This window comes from Centrocercus urophasianus, unplaced genomic scaffold, assembly GCF_019232065.1.
Source record: "Centrocercus urophasianus isolate 14NV4802_14NV808 unplaced genomic scaffold, USGS_Curo_1.0 seq_25, whole genome shotgun sequence".
Taxonomy (NCBI): domain Eukaryota; kingdom Metazoa; phylum Chordata; class Aves; order Galliformes; family Phasianidae; genus Centrocercus; species Centrocercus urophasianus.
The window spans coordinates 15511276-15531402 of record NW_024884811.1 but is presented as its reverse complement, the minus strand read 5'-3'; the positions used below and the strand labels follow the sequence as shown (position 1 = coordinate 15531402).

At 38.0% G+C, this 20127-nt stretch overlaps 1 protein-coding gene across 6 annotated transcripts in view; it reads right to left on the bottom strand.

Moving 5' to 3' along the window:
- Positions 1 to 6980: 6980 nt before the first annotated feature.
- CPLANE1 (ciliogenesis and planar polarity effector 1) overlaps positions 6981 to 20127 on the bottom strand; it is a 63676-nt gene continuing 50529 nt past the window's right edge. For 4 of the 6 annotated variants that reach the window (XM_042825756.1, XM_042825759.1, XM_042825758.1 and 1 more), the window contains 9 exons: positions 17501 to 17531; positions 16197 to 16328; positions 14052 to 14190; positions 12934 to 12995; positions 11811 to 11975; positions 10548 to 10660; positions 8559 to 8630; positions 8244 to 8413; positions 6981 to 7898 (listed from right to left, as the gene is read on the bottom strand). In XM_042825756.1, coding sequence (XP_042681690.1) covers positions 7758 to 7898; positions 8244 to 8413; positions 8559 to 8630; positions 10548 to 10660; positions 11811 to 11975; positions 12934 to 12995; positions 14052 to 14190; positions 16197 to 16328; positions 17501 to 17531 — 1025 coding nt within the window. In that variant the 3' untranslated portion in view covers positions 6981 to 7757. Of the gene's footprint in view, positions 7899 to 8243; positions 8414 to 8558; positions 8631 to 10547; positions 10661 to 11810; positions 11976 to 12933; positions 12996 to 14051; positions 14191 to 16196; positions 16329 to 17500; positions 17532 to 20127 lie in introns of those variants that run through there. The other 2 variants (XM_042825760.1, XM_042825761.1) reach the window with 2 other exon arrangements.

Below are 20127 nucleotides of genomic sequence, written 5' to 3'. Positions count from 1 at the left end.
ACATAGCTTGGTAGTATTTTTTCACTGTATGGCTATAGATTTTTACATACATAACGATAATAATTATTGAATTTTGTTATTCTTCTTGCTTTCTCCCTTTGCGTACCAGTTCTGTACATGGAAACTTGTTGTGGTACCGTGTGTAACAAAGGGATGTTGTCAGGCGTTCAGAATGAACACCAGCCATGTTGTACGTAGAGAAAACATGGACACTTCCACGATCTAAATGAAAATGAAATGGTTATTTTTAATCTTCCACCTCAGTACTGTAAAATTCCAGAAATAATTCCTGAATATTTTCATTATCTGCAGCTATAAAAGATCATAATAGTTTTTGACAAAACTTTTAATTACAAATAAGTATTTTTTTAAATGATCCAGTAATGTCCTTCTGTATTTTTGAGGTTCTCTATTGCTTATATCAATAATTAACATGTATAAAGGACAATATTCAGCTTAAGCATTTCAGTGAGGTGTGGCCATTAAAAGGCTATTTAGACTTGCAAAACCTCAGCCAAACCTTAGTGTTTGTTTTGCCACTGTAATGTCACTAGTGAGAATATTGTCAGCGTCGGTTGTGCTCAACATACCTCAAATCTCTTGCAGATCTAACATGGAATAACTTGTAGCACTGAAACAGTTCTAACATGTTTGTGGCTCATGACAAAAAGCTTGTAATAGAGTCTGACTCATCTGGTGCTAATTAAAGAGCAGGGTATTCTGCCTAATGCAGGTGTCAATGTTCCAGGTTAATGAATGGGTCAGTTCAATTGATCCTTACTGTAAAGCTAACAATGCATTTTAATTCCAAGCCACCATTCCAAGGTGTTGATGGAGTTAAATTCAAATAAACATGTATTGCTTTTTGTTCATGTGCCCAGCACTAGAAACAGCAAGAGCTCAAGGCACAAGTCCTGTACCTTAGTTTCTTCCCACTCACTTTAGGGCCACCCCGTAACTGTACAAGTGTTTCCATATCCCTCCAAGAATTTGTCATTAAAGTACTGAGTTGTAATGGTAGGTGAGTTCTGAATGTAAGTTGTGAGTTTTTAGATTTCATGGTTCCTTGACTAAATATTAAAGTATTACTGTTATATACAAATAAATTCATAGTATTTTCATATTTCATTTATTTAAAATAAACGTTTTAAGAGTTCAGTTTGAGCCCTTCCAAAATGACACTTTCAAGTTTTTATCCCAGCCCGCGCCATACACTTAGTTAAAAACCATTCCCATTGTGCTTCATTCATTCTGAGATAATTCTTGCCATTCTGTTGTTGATCAGCTCCACACTGCTTCTAAAACATGATTCAGATGTCCCATTTCCCACTTGAGTTTGGATTTTTTTGTATGAGGAAGGAGTCGTTTTCACTGACATACACTGCAGATACTGATTGTAAAATGTCTCTTCTAAACTTCCTCAGAAACCCTCTTAGCTCATGCATTGGTTTTGAGGCGAATGAGAAGATGAGGGAGGCAACCTGATCCTGTGTGCAACAGTCTGTGCCTTGTGGATGCCTATGCAGGCAACAGGCACCAGTTTGGTGGCTGTGCAAGTCTGTGATGTACATTTTAGCACCCATCTCACTAGGAAAGAGGATCTGCAAGTTCTCCAGGCTACAGCTGGTGACTCAGAGTGGCAAGTATTTCTCAGTATTTCAGGGACTATTTAAACAAACTTGGTTTTCATGAGCTTTTCTGCATAACAGCACTGTCAAAGCTGTGTCGAAAACAAGTATCCTAGTTCCTAGGGGCTAGAAAACAGTGATACAGCTGCTCTTCACCCACCACCCTTCCAGAAATTTGAGAGTTAAGCATCTGCTTTGCAATGTAGCCTGTATTTTGGAAATGGTAGTTATGAGCACCAAATACGTTGCATGGGGCAATTCTTCAGCTGCTATATTTGGATGTACACCGTTCCTTGTCCTCACTCCAATTATCCTTTCTTGTGAATCAGCTCATCCGTGATGAAATTCCACATTAACCATCCCAAGAAACCTCCTCTATTTGTTTTAACTATTCCTCTGTCCAACAGAGAGCTACAGTGTGTTGGAAACAGCACAGTTCTCTCACTGCAGTTGATGTTTCTGCACAAACACAAACTAAAGACTGCTTCCTTTAGACTGCAGCTTTTTCTGTCTCTCGTGTTAGAGTGATGGTTGTACAGAGTAATGCAGAAGCTGAATTGCACTTCAATCCCTACTTGTGTAGATGAGCTGAGTGTATTTTCTTCCTGCTGTGAGCACAGACAAATGATGTGTAATGATCTCTTGAGAAAATCCATCAGTTGCAGATTTATTAGGAAACTTTTCATTCTGAGTTTTCCCAGGCCAGTCCTGAGCATAATTAGTCTAGTGTCATTCTGAACAGTAATGCCTCATTTCCAAACATAAAACTGCACTTTAGACCCGTGCAGAATAAAGTTCTCTATGTTTTGGATCGCTTTTCATCAATTCTTTTTAGTTGTCTAAAATCAGAGAAAACAATAATTCACTTCCTACAGTGTTCTAAAAATGCAACGGCTGTTACGCATTTTTAAATAAAATTCACAGTTATGATCAGCTCAACAGCAGGCTGTAAAACTCAGGACTTTAACCAAAAATTATTTTAGAAATCAGCTTGTCAAAATCAACACCAGCACTGTTTTGATTAACATTGAGTTCTGGAAATTCATTCCTTACATGAGTTGTTCCTGCAAAGGGTCCGCATGCCGTGCTCTCAAAGAGTCAATGGTATTGAAGCAAAAACTGCACAAGGAGTTATTTCCTGAACTAGTAATTAACGTGCTTTTGACCACTGTTTTGCTCTACTTGAGTGAGGATTCCATTTCATCCTGTACAGAGCTCCGTTCAAACTGACTGAAGTCAGACTGACTGTCTGCATTCCACCCATTTGCAGTCATGCATTCCAAACTTCCAATCTCGTTCAGCCCACTCCAAGATCTGGCATGCAAGGTCTTCTACATGCCTTCATTCTCTTTGACCACTTCTAGGTAAGACTGGATGCTCCATAGTTAGATACAGCTTTTCCTGGCTTCAGTTTTAAATGTCATTTTTAGGAGTGGTCATAACAAGTCATGTATTTCTCTCAGAATCAACTCTGAGTTTTTTGTCAACAACTCTCCTTTCTATTTCTTGTCCATTTGATGCATCATACAAAGGAAACCAATGTTGTTTTAGCTTCTTCACAAACATCCCACTTCAGGGTCAGAGTAATTTGCTGACACCTTACATGAAGCTGTGCTACGTGGTCTCCAAACCAAGTTCACTTTGTGTTTGTTGTGTGCAAAAAAAAAAAAAAAAAAAAAAAAAAAAAAAAAAACAACCAAAAAAACAAACTGTAGGGCAGGCTTTAACACAAGTACATATTGTGGAACAAGTACAGTTTTTTGATCATTTCCAAGCCATGGGCGACTTGCAAAGGAGCTCATACCACCGCTGAATGCACCCCATTCCATCTGAAGAGTGAAGGAGCCATTGCTGTTTGCCTGAATGTTCCCCATACGTTTGTTCTTTAATTAGGCAATATCTGTGGAAATAAGGAATATTTGCCAGTCCTGTATATATTAGGCTGCTTTATCTTGTAATTTGATGTCTCCTTACAGTCCCTCAGTTCAAATCCCTCAGCCAGAGCTCTGTCAAAGAAATGGACTTCTGCAATGTAAAGTGTGATGATGCTATCTGAAAACAGTCAAGAACACGTAAGTACCATTTTGTTACTCTCTAATTAGTAAGAAAGATTCCACATTAAAGATAAATATTTAGTAGAATCTTTTCACTTGTGAACATTTTTCTTTCTTCTTGTTTTAATTCTACTGTGTTCCTGGGGAGTTTGGTTGGTGATAAATTTTCAGTATCCCTGCTTTACGAAACAACCAAAGAACCAAACAACGTTCTGACTGCAACTACTAAGGAAACCAGAAATGTTAACATGTAAAAGGGTGTTGCACACACAGTAATAGGATGCAAATTATTGGAAAGACTGTTTCAAATAGTCGTAGAAAGGATATCTACACTGAATTTTCTAAGGCCAGGTATAATTTAATTCAATAAAATCATCTGAATCTTACAGCACTACAGCTTCTGACCTGAGAGTCAGATGCAAATAATCCGATACTGGATTGGTGAAGTAAACGTGGGTTTAAACAAAAGCATTACTGTGTTTTAGGAAAATGCAAACTGCTCCAGTTTGTGTCACTTAAGAAGTTCTTGAGTCGCCCCACTTGAGCCTGAAGAATGTTTTTAGGATTCTTTCCTTCCATTTCTCATTTTTCTATCACATTCTTCCAAATAGCATGCAAAAGATAATACATATTCTACATTGTAATTTTTGTTCCTCTCTATTTTCTTAATTGCTATTTCCAACTTGCTGCAACTAATCCCTTTCAAAATATACTGTTTGGCCCGTTTCCAAAGCCAAACAAAAAGTGACAAAAACATGATTCACAAAAACATGTAAAGTTCTTTCATGAAAAAACACTGCATGCTACTAATGATCTTTGTTCTTCTCTGCTTCTCTCTCTCCAGCAGACCCTCGGCCCTGTCCTACTACTACGGTTAACACTTTGAAGGAGTAAATATGAACATTGTTACCCCTTCCAGCCCAAGGCTCAGCCAAATGCATGGTGCCATGTAGCTTTCTCTGCTCTTCCTCTCAGAGGTGGACGAATTCTCTCTCAATTTTTCTACTAGGAGCAGTGGGATACTTGCTATCACTGAGTTATGCTACTGTTTTTGGTGGCTCCTGATTTGTTTTCTTCATGTACCTGCAGTTTGTGTACTACCTCGCTCCTTTTTTGGATATCTTCCAAAACTTCCTCGCTAATTTTCCTGCTTTAGGAGACGAAGAAGTATTTATATTCATCCAAGCACCGCATTACATTCCTGTTCAGTCTGCCCCTCCCTTTGCTCAGGGGATACTACACCAAAGTCCAATTATATGACTAGTTCTTAGGGGGAAATAAAGGACGTTACCGACTCTCATTGTTTGCTGCAGAGACACAAGAATTCTTGACCTGCTTGCTATGAAAACATCATCTGCTGCTCCCTCCCTGCTGTTCTGTTCTCAGTGGAAAACAGATGATCAACAGTGTATCAAAATATTCCAACTGACACAGTATTAACTTGTTCCTACCTGTTGGCACTGCTCTTGGTTTCAGAAGGATGCCTTGGACTTGCTTCACTCTTCCACATCATGTTCACATGAAGTCAGTTCTAATGAGGGCAGTTGTTAACTCACTTGTCAATCCTGTGTATCCCTCTACCCTAACTTAAAAGGCTATTAAGGCAATTCTAAACTGTTTTGTCAGCAGAGAATTGCTGATGTGGCTGCAGCTTGTCCATCTCCATCTCACAAACTTCTGCAGTCATTTAATTGCTGCTGGTTTTGAACTACTTGTTTCTGAACAGTACTGAACAGTCTTCAGATTGTCAGGAAGTTGGAAATGCAGTATTGTTGGCATAAAACCAGTTTCTTTACACTGAGAGATGACATACATACAAAGTGTTTTAAACAAAGTGCTTTAAAACAAAGAATCTGTCAACATCCTGCACAAGAAAAGGAAATTTTCCACGCCTATCAAGGCTCTGACTACAAAGCCCTAGTCTGATTAGAGAAAAGCAGAGATGGTGATGTGCATCTTCCCAGTGCACTTCTCACTGGGACGGACATTACTTTTTCTCTCTGTGACCTTTGAAAACTGGCTGGCAACGATTATGTCAGCTGCATTTTGCAGACAAGAGTTTCAGTGGAGCATCACAACACTGCATGGTTTTACCTCCAATAACGTAGACAAGTTAAAAGAATAAAACAATACAAACTGAAGTCCGTAAGATCTTTTGGAAGAGCACAATACAGCACAGACCTCCTGGCATGTTACAGCACTGCATGTAGTACATATTTGTTCAAGGTGCATAAGGGGCATTGCTTAAAGCTGCTTTTAGCTTAACTGGAAAGCTTTCCCTTTGCAGCCTCGCATTCCAGCAAAATGGTCCTGCAGTAGTTGTAATCATCAGCAGTTTCAGTAGCAAAATTTGTACTTTCTGTAGGAGCTGATGAAAGGGAAGGTGGGTTGCGTATTTATTTTCTTTACACAACAGAACTCATTGCTTGGAAAGAACAACTCTCCTCCATTTAAGACTGATGTTCATACAGAGCTTGCTGGTCACAGGATACTAAATATTTGCATAAACATTTACTAATAGTTAATTGCAATTAATGCTTAGCAGTTAATGTTTAAATGGAAATGTTTAGGTTCTGCTTGCCAAGAACAGGAGTAAATGAGGAAGTGTGGCCTTCTGTGTTTCTTGACATTTGTCACAATGTAGCTGTACACTGAAACAGGCAAACATACATTATAGCATCAGCATTCTTTAGACTTCCATGAAGATTTCAATTTTTTTCACCACAAAAATAAAAACTGCTGCTGGTGTGAAAGAGCCACCACAGCTGCATCTGCCAGGACTGCGATAAATATGAGGGCTGCTCCCATTTCACTGTGTCGGCCCACAGCGTCAGAGGGGGATTCTATAAGTATGGCAGTAGAGGCTGAGCCTTCCCTCCAATAACCTTTTCCAAGTTGTTGCTGTGTGACAGACGGCAGCAGAGGGGCAATCTGACAAAATGATGTCTGACATGGAAGTGCAGATGATGCAAGGCTGTGCTGTCAAATTCTTCCATGTGGAAAAAAAATGGCACCCACTGACATTCACTGCCACTTGCTGCACATTTATGGAAACCAAACAGTGGATGTGAGCTGGTATGCAGTGCGTTTCAGCAGTGGCAACAGTGGGTCACCAGGTGCTGATTTTTACAGGCACAGCTCGTGGTATTTGTTCACAGCTAGTGAAAATGCACAGTTATGGTGGTGGCAACTACATTGAAAATCAGTACTTCGTAGCTGAGGATTTTCTCTATGAGATAGTGCTATTGTGCTCTTTGCAGCTGCTGTAGTTTCCATGGAAATAAGCAGGGCATATTACTTCTGGAGCAATTTATACAGTTTATGTTTATTGAACATATGCAAAATTCTCCTACAAATACCTGCTAGCAGGCAGAAGAGTGTTAACAAGACTGCGTTGTACAGTATTGATGAAGAGCAATTTTTTTCTCTACTTAAGTATCTTATACACATGTCTGTTCTTACTTTTCTGTTTCCTGACAGAATATGTATGTATATACCTCTATCATTCAAACTGTTTTTGCATTTCTACCAACTACTGCACAGATGAGCTGGGTGAAAAATACTAGTGTAGTGCACACGTATATGGACACTCAGGGCTACACAGTAGTAGAAGTGCTATGTGTGTAAATCACTTTACAGCAGAAACTAATAAGCTCATTTTCATTAAATCAGCTTATCACAATTTTTAAGTTACAAAATAAACATTGTCAATAATGACATTATATTTTAAGTACAAAGGTAAAACAATTTAGCAATGCTCTTAAAATAGAACAGAACTTTTTTGGTGTTTGAGAGGGGCAAGGTAGCTGAATCAGAAATTCTTGATTAAGATTGCTAGTCTGTATTCACCAACATCATTTAGTTCTTAAAGACTTAAGACATATGGAAAGCAAACCTCCATCTGAGGAATTAAATATCATCTAGGCAAGACTTACTCAGTGAGAGGTTTTTGTGCTGCTTCAGAAGATAACCAATAAAAGCCTCAATGCATTTTAAGAACAGTGATCATTTTTAAAAAAATGAGACTGAACACCAGTAACTGTTTCAAGAGTGCACAATCACTGAGGAGTTCTGTTTAAATGTCTTCCACATCAGCTACCATAGCCTCAATTGCATTCCAGTCCAATCTGCTGAGAATACTTCCTGTGCTTTCAGAAATACCATCGGTGTCATTACTGCCAACAGGAGAGAAACTAACAGTACCAGGTGCAGAGTCCTGTTGGAGAAAAGGAAGATGAGCTGCAACACTGTGCATCATTTGTAACAACACCTCTGTGCAGACATGGGACATGTACTGGCTCTTTTCAAACATGACCTAATCAAGCTGTGTATTCGACCACTCTGCTTGGACAGAAGACCTGCCTATATAGCTGCCCTAAGGAACATTCACTTGCAGGGCCACTTGTGAATACATGATTTAGTTCTGATGACTAACCATCGGTCGCCACTGCCTCTCTGCTACCCACAATTTAAACAGCAAAAAATACAAATACAGCAAAAGTAAACAAAGGACTGGTGTTAAACAGCGGGCATTGTAAAACTCCTAGAACAGACCTCTCACCTGAAACAAGATGTCATGAGAATGTTGAAGTATTCTCTGGATATCATCAGGCACAGTCCAAGGACTTTCTACATCTCGATCAGTCTCATGATTAAAACCTTCTGTCTGAACTTCTGTAGAAACAGCTGGAGGCTTTTGTTGTGATATTCTGCTCCCTCTGCAGTCAGCAACTGAGGAAAAAAGAAGCCAACCACAACAGTAACACTTTTGGCAGATTTCTTTTGCATGTCGTGTAATTTCCCCAAGAACAGAAGCTCCAAGTTCTAAGAAGTGAAACTGTACGTAAACACATACAAAACCAGCATGCCCTCTTACCTTGAACAGAAACGTGGTTGTGGCTGGAAAACACTGGTTGTTCCTTCAAACCCAACCCTCTGGACTGTCTTCCTAAGGGAAAACACGAAGTTGAGTAGGATCCTGTAGTACAGTTCCTCAGGAGGAATACCTACTCTGTGAGGACAGGCTGAGAGCTGGAGCTGTTCAGTCTGAGGAAAAGAAGGCTTTGGGGAGGTCTGACAACAGCCTTTCAGAATCCAAATCAGAATTATAAGAAAGAAGGGAACAGACTTTTTAGCAGGGTCTGTTGTGAGAGAACAAAGGCAAATGGTTTCAAAGTAAAAGAGGAGAGATTTAGACTGGATATAAGAAAAAGTTTTCTGCAATAACAGTAGTGAAGCCCTGGAACTGGTTGCCCAGAAGGGTGGCAGATGCACCATTCCTGTAACATTCAAGGTCAGACTGGAGGGGATCCTGAGCAACACGATCTGGCTGTAGATGTCCCTGTTCACTGCAGGGGAATTGGACCAAATGACCTTTAAAAGAACTTACACGATTTTGTAATTATTTGAGAGGAGACTAAAACTACATAAATTCTGAATTAAAAAAAAATACATGCATCTTAGAAGACTAAGAATTCCAGTGGAATTCTCAGCAGTGATGAGCTATATTGGAGTAATCGTTAAAGTGACATGAGAACACAGACACACCAACCTGTAATTTTTAGAATTAGTTTAAAAAGAGAATGTGTGAGAAGTGGAAAATGATTTTCCAAAGGTGTATAAGTGAGAGAAACATTCAGAAAAAAAAGCCTACCTGCTTACCACATTCTATAGATGTCCTGCACCACCAACTAGCAGAAATAAACTGATATTTGGCCAACCACAATGGCTATGTATTATGCCACTATCATAACTACAGTGTAAGCCAAAATGGAATCAGCCCACAGTACGTCCTACATTTCAGACCTAGGAAATTGTTTCCATGGTCTTTTTCTGCCTGTTCAGAAATTCCTTATCGCCAAGTCTTGCACCTGTTAGAATTTGATTAGGAGGAAATATTTATGTGAAGAAACTCTTGTGGACACATAGTTACACAAATAACCATACAAGAAAAAGCATCAGTAAAATCCTAATCTTTTAAAAGGATGTTCAGACCAATTCTTTCACTAACATTAGGAAAAAAAAAAATACCTTTAACAGATACTCTAAACAGAGATAAAGAACACAATTTAAAGAGCAAAGAAAGTAAGCAGCATAGAAAGGTAAGGAAGTGGCACACTACTTGTGTGATGTACTCTTTACTCTGTGGATTTTAGTTGGAAAAAGTGTCATGACTTTATAATAATTGTTTCAGGGAATCACTGAAATCCAGTGCATTTGCTTGAAGAATCTTGGAACTGCCATCTAAAAGTTTCCAGTAGATTAACAGTGGTAATTCAAATATTCCACAAGTCCCTTATAGAAAGGGTTCTTATGTGGCAGAAAAAAAGAACGATTACTCTTCTAAAGTAATGCCGTATCTGAAGCCTGTGTTGCATAAATTCCACCCAGGAATATACATCTTATTTTTCCACCTCATCATGTAGTTGTACAATCTTTGCTTTCTGGTTACTTACAGCATCTGGAATTAACAAGATAGTTTGCATTATTTCTCATTCTTCCTCTAACAGTACTTTTCTATGAAGCACACAACCATTTCCAGGAAACATAAAAAAAGCATTTCCAGCGTTAGATGTAGGTCAAATCTACTCAAGGTTTTCATTTATAAGCTTCCTTCCTAAATTACACAGCATTCTTGCTGTAGCAAAATTAAGCTATTTTGAATTTGGAAAGTGATGATAAATAAAGGTAACTCTCAGATTTGATATGTCACTGACAGCACAATTGCAAAACTGCTAGGGCATTAAATCACCAGCACCGTGAGTCTGACTTTCTACACTTTCGAAAAGTCCTCCCTCTCAAAATCCAGTAGTAACTTTAACAAGCTGTGTTATACATGCTTTCGCAAATGAATGTCTGTTCTTACCCTTGGACCATGTTGAGCTAAGAGCTGGAGTGAAATGATGTGCTTTTTGTCCAAAGCAATGTCTGGCAGCAGTTCTGTGCCTTTCTGACAGAACACAAGTGTATGGATACCCTCTACAACAAGGATAAAACAAGCAATCAAAATCTCTCTCTCTTAAAAAGAAAAAAAGCCAAAATCAACTAAATCCAAATATTAACTGTTCATTTACACAAACTGTATCTCACAGGGCATGCTCAAACAAGGTAGGCATGCTCAGACAAGGTAGAAAGACCTCAGAAAGTACTGACAGCCCAGCTAGCTGAAGATCAACATCATACAATGCTTGTCAGGCCAATTAAAACCACACTCCAAAGCACTGAGAATCATAGTGAAGACAAATAAAATTGACTTTATAGAGAACCACTTGAAGTCCAATTATTCAGAAGTTACTGCCACTCCTAATTGGCTTTCTGCATTCTGATTCTAGACTGGTACCATTTAACTGCCCTTGGACGCCTGTAGGCTGTGTAGAGCACTGATTGTATTCAGTTGAACAATCTATCCTGGAACTCTAACAACTAAAATAAATGTAGAAATACTTAAATTTGGAAGTGAGAAAATTTTCTGAAGCGTTTCCAGTTCCTCCTACTATTCTTGAAAATAAAGTTGTAGAGGACAAAAATGGACAATACAATATACACCTAGGCTATGTATATGTGATATTAAAGCCACTGAGGAGAATATATTTACCAACTTGTAAAACTAAAATATAACCACGTCCTCAGAAGGCAATAAGCTCTAAATTGTAGAAGAAAAAGTAAAACTCTAGGGAATTAAAAAACTGATTTCCTAAGTTAGAAAAGAGTAAATCTAGACTATTCTGAGCACTAATTTATTTATTCTATTTGTGTTCACAGTAGAGCTTATGTTTGCCTATTGCTTATTAGTGGATGCTACAGAAATCATTAACAGTTACTATTTTCTGGCTATTTTCCAGTACCCAATTGCTGCTGAATGGAATGGGCTTGGACAGCAATTATAGTTTTGAGTCTAGAGTTGGCTCAGCCTGTGCTCCAAAAGGCATTTTTAAGGCTTCTTCCAAGATTTGATCTGGCAGTTAAAAGAAAACTTGAGTTCCTACTCCTCTGATCCAATAAAAGTGTCTCTCTTTTTCTGTAAGATTATAAATCTTCTCTCAACCTAATCCTACAACAACATTACAAGTTGCAGATGAATGTGTGTGGCAAAGAAGCCAATAAAATTAATTAACATGTAAGTGGTTACCCTTTAGTAGACACAGAGCTCTGTTTCTTGCACTCTTGAGGTGATCTTGCCCTGAAACACGGTCTACGTTCACTTGAAGGTACCATCATTGTTTCAGATAACATTTCATTCATCAGAGAAAGTGCTTGTGATACTCTCATACTATGATGTTCAGAAAACAGGACTCTATAATGGAGAGAAGGAACCATGATATTACATATTAACCTGTATAATCACTCAATTGCAACTGGCTTGAAAGGCTCTTTAGTATCCAAAAGAGCAAAGTATTTTTACAGTTTCAGAAAGCAGATACTAATCTTTTTAAGAAAATTAGCAAAAACTTAGAAGTACTTATAAAAACAGGTTTGATAAAAGAACAAATCAGTTCTGTCGACTCAAAATTTTATACACATACATATTTGGAATGTGAAAAAAAAACAAGGCAATGGATAAAAAATGTTCAGACTTGTCCTAAATGGTAAAGCAAACATGAAACATTCATGGCTTTTGTTGAAATGCCACTTATATTTGAAATTTTCGCAGACCAGTTAGTTAAACTACCTCTTCTTAAAACGAAACATTCACAGAATCACAGAACTGCAGGGGCTGGAAGGGACATCTAGAGATCACCCAGGCCAGGCCCTCTGCAAAGCAGGTTCCCTACAGCAGGCTGCACAGGTGGGCATTTCCAAGTGAGTCTTGAATATCTCCACAGAAGGAGAACCCACAGCCATCCTCGACAGCCTGTTCCAGTGCCCCACCACCCTGACTGTGAACAAGTTCCTAAGCAGAACTTCCCATGCCTCAGTTTGTGGCCATTTCCCATTGTCCTGTCGCCATGCATTGCTGAAAAGTCTGACTCCTACACCTTAGATATTTATAGACATTGATCAGATCCCCTCTCAGTCTTCTTTTCTCAAGGCTGAAGAGACTCAGGTTACTCAGCCTTTCCTCATAGGATAGATGCTCCAGGTCTTTTATCATCTTTTTGGCCCTTCAACCAGACTCTGCACCGCTGATCACAACCCTCTGAGCTCACCCAGTCAGCCAGTTCTCAACCCACCTCACCATGCACTCACCTATTTCACACTTCCTCAGGTTCGTTACATTGATAATATCACAAGTTACCTATCTAGCAACTTACTTGTCTTTTTCTTCTTTCTTTTTCTTGAGTAATTTAATATCCTTTGAAGTAAAACGACAATGCTGTGCAAGAAAATATAACAATCAAACAATCAAGCACTTAACTTTTTCCATATTGTGGCTTCATTCCACACTATCCCTGAAAGTTTAGATCTACCTGACATGGAAGTTACTGTTTAAAACACTCTTCAGAATGAAAAACAGTATGTAGACATATGTCCTAACCAAGGGATTTGTCTCTATAAGTTTCGAAGCTCTAAAAATATATTAAAAGGCTGCAGTTCTGCCTTCCATAGCTCATATGCTGAAAGTATTAATCCTAAGGAGGTCAAAGTTCCAAATGTCCTCACAATCAACTTCCAAAAAAATTAGTCACTTTCTTGATAGTACTTCATTTAAAAAAAACCAAACAAAGCAAAACAAAACCAAACAGGGCAAGGTTTCACTTCGACCTGTTTGCTAGAGTACAATTGTAAAATTTGTATTTCTTTTTTTTTAACTAAAGCTGTGACAACCCCCACCTAGTGAATTCAACAAAAAAAGTAAGCCAGTATACATTTAACTCAAATCACTTATCTCTGTACATATACAAAAGAAAAGTCTGGGCCAGCTCTGTTAGTAAAAGTGAATAACAAATCATGAACTAACGGAACTTTTTTGCCTTTTACATGTTTGCTCCTTTGGAGTTAAAGTTAATAGAACTTCACCATGAAACAATTTACAGCAAAGCCTACATTCAGTTTACATCAGTAAAGAAATACGGTGAATCATTTGCTGTTGTTGGGTCTCAACTCCTACAGAATTCCCCTGACTCAGTGCATCTTCATGTCCTGAAAGCATCCATGTGACAAATGCATATTTCATGACTTAAAACAGATACAGAAATAATTTCTGACATATTCCTAATCTTTTTTTTCTTCCGTTATTGCAGCCATCATTGCTGAAGACTGTAAGGCTCACTGACACAACTAGCCAATTCCAATAAATAAAATTGTATCTAAATAAAGAGCAATATTAAAATATTTAAATAGGAAAAAATCACTGACAGCTGTTATTTAATCTGAACTATCAACACTCATACAGTATATAAACTACTCTTCAAGATAAGCTTTTTCTTACCATATTCTTTTTAAATGGATTATGTTCTTTCTGCCTCTGTTCATCCAATTTCTTCATATATTCTCTCATTCTTTCCTTTTGTTTTCTTTTCATCCATGCTCGTATCTCTTTTTTCTCTTTTTCTGTTTTTTGAGAATGTCTGAAAACAGAATCATAAATCTTGAGAGTAGACGTAAATGACGAAGGACCCAGAATATCCTTTAATTTGCGAATAATGACAGCCACGTGTGACATGATAAAAATATCACAATTCATTCAAAATTCTCAGTGAGCTGAAATCTCCCATCTATTACGTTTTCTTCTGTAAAATTTTATTTCATATAAGTCCTTGTACACAAGTAATTTCCAAGATATTTCCTAAAACTTTTCTTCTGTTAATTACATTCAGAAAATAGGAAAATTGGTAAAAACCTGGAAGTCATATTACAAATATTTTTGATTCTTCTATCATTACATAAACACTATCTAAAAAACAAAACCAGAAACAAACAAAAAAGCCAAACCAACTTCCATGTTAAACAAATAAAAAAAACAGATGACTCTAACACCCTTTTTTCTCTCCAGCTACGAGCTCCTTCAGAAGCCTCTTTGTACATGTCACTTTAAACACAGTAACTCAGAATACTGACACTGACATCAGTAAACACCAGCACATTCAGAGCTCTTCAGAAATACTTAATTCATTTTTGAATATCCTTTAAATTCAGCAGCTGTGTAATAAGCATTTTCTCCATGCTATAGCTATGAGTAGTCACATTTCCAAGAAAAGTATTACAATTTTAAATTGTAAAATTTTTAATTGTTGAATTTTAACAAATTTTGAATTGTTAAATTATTAGGTATTAAAATACCTAACTTCTTGCAGCCCATTCTCTTATTTTCAAGACTAGCACACAGTAATAATTCTCAAATCAATAGAGACAAAAGTGAAACAAAACAAGATATCTCTAGTAGCTGCTTATCAACTGAATCCTTATATATTGAAGTACTAGAGCCCTCAGGGGATTTGAAAGTGAGTTACTTTATGGCAAAGAGCCATGTCATCTCACTTCAGTGCTTGGCAAAATTATGGGGAAAATTGTTCTGGGAGTTACTGGAAATAGCTGAAAGACAATGCAGTCACTGGTCGCAGCCAACATGGATTCATGAGGGAAGGCAATAGGTGAACTGCTGGCAAATGGGTTAGGCTCGAAGTGTTACAGTAAATGAGGTTGTTTCAGGCTCATGGTCAGTTGGTCGTGGGGTCTGAAGGGCTCCACACTGGGACCAGTTCTCTTCGGTGTATACTAAGCAAGTTTGTGGATGACACTAAATAGGGAGCAGCTGTTCACTCCCTTGACAGCAGAGGGGCCTTGCAGAAAGATCTTGAAAAATCGCAGGGCTGGGCAATCACCAACTGCATTAAGTTCAACAAAGCTGAGATCTTGCACCTGCAACAGGGCAGCCCTGGCTATACTTACAGACCGGGGGACAAGAGACTGGAGAGCAACCCCATGGGTTGGTAAAGGTAGCTGGGGGTTCTGATTGATTCTGATTTCAAGTCAGCAGTGTGCGCTGCAGCCAAAAGGGCTAACACTGCCCTTGGGTGCATCAGGCCAGCACTGCCAGCAAGGGAGGGAAGGCACCATCCTGCTCCCTCAAAGATTTAGATTTGAGCTACTTCTACAGTTTTAATGACTGTAGAACAGTTTTAATTTCAAATTATCTCAGAAAAGAACACATGTTGTTTTATAACTGTTAGCCAGGATGGCAAAAAATCTCAAGAATGACAGACTAGAGTCCAACTCAAAGCGTCTTTGAAGTTTTTGCCTACCAGAACTGCTTTAGGAAGTTCCTAAATTCTCTTGGCTGAGCTGATTCTACTGTCTATAAAGACTTGTGCTAAAACTTACTCCTACAGAAAGAACGAGCTAGTAGGAAGGAAAGAATTTTAAAACAAAGAATAAAAAAAAATCCAAATAATCACCACTTTGGACAGTAGTAAAGAGTAAAATAATGGCTATTGAACAGTTCTAATACTAATCTCAGAACACTATCAGAAATCACATGCTTTCTTCTATTGCTCAGAGGATGTAAGCAATAACAAGAATACCCAGTGTTTAAATTATTTAATCAATACAAAATGAAAACCAGCCATATTATTACCTAGAGATTTTCTTAGCCTGTGTTTTTGGGAAGCCCGGCTCCATCGGAGAGATGCCACCTTCTGTTACAAGATTACTAATGATCTCATTAACATCACTCAAACCAATGATTTGCAGAGGATCTTCTACAGAACTTGAAGTTAGCCAGGGGAAAAAAATGTTACTAATTTGAAGTAGAATATACTCATAAGTACAAGCTAAATTCTTCCTATTACATTCAAAAAGAGAAGCCATGTTGTTTTGTCAGAATGTGTTAAGGAAATGTTCTCACAGTGTTTATGCAACAAGCAATACATTCATAATGTGTGTAGATGCACTCTTTAAGAAGTTACCCAGCTTCACTTTACCATGTGTACTTCAGCCAACACTTTCCCTGATGTGAATAGGACAGAACGTGCCAGACCTGACTGACGTAAGGTGTGTGGCAGTAAAGAGAGGTCTGAATAAATCAGAGGAAATACAGCCCCAGTGGAACTGCCTTAGCTCCATGTGGCCAGCCCAGAAGAGCCTAAAACCAACAGCCCAGCAGGCCAGGAGCAATGTGCAAGGTTCTGCGCTGCTGCACGTGGTGACATGAAGCTGTGTGACACTACCTGTTTCGGAAACCCCAACTATTAATGACCTGAGCAAGAGAGTGAGAGAATGGTTTTACCTAACTTCTGTCTTCCCTTTTAATCAGTTGCTTTCAGTCTACGCTAAGTCTTTTGTAGTTTACTATCACGTTGCAGTTAATTTGAAGAATCCTTTCAGGGAAATCACCATCTGCTATTGTTTATTGCTTCTTACACATCCTTCAGGTTATGTAATCATCCCCATATCTGCTCTACTCACAACAAACAGTTTGACTTTAAGTATTTATACAGTAAACTAAAGCACTGATTTTACTGCTGCTTCAGGGAAAAGTTACTATGTGGCTAAACCCACTTTTGAAATCCAGTCTGTTAGTTCTTATTTTTCACATGGTAACTCTTCAAAAATTTTCTAGTGACAGCTCACTAAAACAGTTACATGCTCTCATTCAAGAACAGTATTTTGCACACAGAAGAAATAACAAATGTAATGTTATGTAACAGACATCAGCAGCAACCTCATTAAAAGCTCAGGTATAACTAGAAGGCAACTGTGAATTCTTCTGCAAATTTTCCATAAAAATAAATGTAGCAGGCACTACTGAACTAAGAACAAATGCCAAAAACTAGTTAACAAAAAAGCTTTCATCCATTTTCATATTAAATGCCCAGTCTTTTACTTGACAGTTCCTTTACTGATAATCAACAATAAAAAAAAAAAAGTTGAAATACATACCTCTCACTTAGTTTGCCATTTAAATGAAAGCCTGAAAATGAAACAGCCTTTGTTAATAAAAACCTTGCACTCATACACAGGCTAAATATATATATGTTATGCCTGCAAAATAAAATACGAAAATGTATCGAACAGAATACACAGAATACAGTAGTAAAAGTAAATGAATTCTGTACCTAAACCTGGGTGAGGGCATGCCATCTACTATCTAACACAGAGTTTTCACAGAACATTTTTTAACAGCACCTGGCAGTTTTGCTAGGGAAAGGAGACAGATATTGTCAGATTGCCACAAGGAAACTAACTATTTCCAGCTAAGTGGGAAAGATCTGTTCCAATTATCTGTCCAGCTATTTAAGGAACATGAATGATTCCCACTTACTTTAAAAAGCCAAGTTTTGAACTGTTGCAGTTCAGGAAATGTGGTTAAAGAGCAACATGGATGTTTCGTAGGCAAGATGTGTACAGTTCTTCCTACGCTAGTAAGTATTCACTCAGAAAATTACAGTTGCAACTCAGTATGACCAGGAGTTTTCTTAGCTTACAAGTTTTTACTTCAAGAGGAAAGAATAAACATAATACTCTTTATAAAATGTATGTGCATGCCTTTTGAGATTTGCTTCTAATATATGCAGATACAGGATTTTAACACCTATCAAGAGAGATCTCTGCAAATGTGACAATCAAATGCATGTTCACCTGTATAAAATATATATAATTCTTATGAGCTTGAAAACACGCAACATAAGCAACACAGATATTAAAATATCCCACATTTTTAAACATTGAGAACATCTCTGCTGGTCTTCAAAATTGCAAAAAACAACATACTGTCAGTTTGCAAAATGAAATGGGACCTCATAAAATAACGTTTTGGGATATAAACAGTAGTTACCATGTAGTGATTTAAAAAAATTATTTTGCTGATGCTGCTGGACTAAATTGAAATCTCATGTCTCAAAAACACGAAAATATGCCAGAGATTTTTATAAAGATTGCTTCTGGAGAAAAAAAAAAAGAGCAATGTACAGCACTGTATCATCTAATACTTAAGAAAACAATACTTAAGCAAAAAATTACACATCAGTGCAGGGGACAGATTCAGAAACAGGCCCAAAGTTATTTGTTTTCACTCAGTAACAGGGTGAATTTGAGGGCAAGAATAATACACTGCCAAATTGTCTTCAAAGCTCAGTGATACTGTACTGTCATGTAATATGTAACTCATTATCAGTGCACATTCATGAAGCCATTTTAAATAATGCAATCTAGAAAGACTGGAAAGTAAGCTGACTGGAAAATTAATCATCCATAAGAATAAATAGCCATAAACTGCCATTTATGAGCTCAGTGCTATTACATAACAGCCATGAGCAAACACTACATAAAGGAAAAAAAGGATTGCTTCATTTTAAATGGAGAAAAAGGGAACAGCAAACATTAAAAATTATATCCAGAGATGATTTTATGCTACTGAGAATTTAGAAGCAGAGGTTGTAAATGCAGAAGAGTTCACTTACAAAAGTAGTATAACTGGGTAAGGGTACTCAGGTTTTAAGCTCCCCTTTTCATCATTCATAACATCTTCAAAAATTATCCTCCTCAAATAATATTCTGATACAATGGAAAAAAAGTAATTACTACAGACTAATGAAAAAAAATACAACTATCTTATATGTTGGTGGCATATTTAGTTTAAGTGTACAACCTACAACAACTCAGATTTATAATATCAACAGTTTAGTCCACTGTTGAGAGATCAGCTGTACCTTCCTATGGAAGTGCTCTACCAGAACTGCAATGTATGTCACAGTCCTGTACATGCCAACAAGACTAAACTATGAAGTATTTTGTGTGAGGCTAATGGACATCGCAAATATTTTCTTATGTATGAATGCAGATGTAGACATGATTTGTTTCTACCGCTTGGCTTTGTACTAAATTCATTAAGTACACGAGACTGTTTGGGCATGACTGTAATGACATCTCCAAATTGGCGAAAATTGGATTTGAAAGACGGACTACTTGGTGGATAAGAAATTGATTGGAAGGTTGCAGGCAGAGGCCTGTGGTCAATGGCTATGCATGCAGGTGGAGGCCGGTGGTAACTGGGATCCCCCAGGAGTCCATGTTGAGACCACTATTCCTTAACATCTTTATCAATGCGTAGATGATAGGATTGAGTGCACCTTCAGCAAGTTTGCTGAAGATATCAAGTTAAGTGGTGCAGTTGATACAGTAAAAGGGAGGGATGCCATCCAAAGGGACTCTGGTAAAATTGATAGGTGGGCCCTTGTGAACCTAATGGGGTTCAGCAAAGCAAAGTGCAAGGTTTTGCACTTGGATCAGCGTAATCCCAGTTATGTATATAAAATGGGAGAAGAATGCCTTGAGAGCAGCCCAGCTGGGAGGTCATGGTTGATGAAAAACTTAACATATGGCAGAAGTGTACGCTTTCAGCTGGGAAAGTCAAGAGCATCCAGGACTACATCAGAAGAGGGGTAGCCAGGGGGATGAGGGAAGCTTGTGAGGCCCCATCTGCAGTGCATCCAGGTCTGCGGCCCCCAGCACAGGGAAGATGTAGCTCTTGAAGTAGGTCCAGAGGAGGGCCATGAAGATGATCAGAG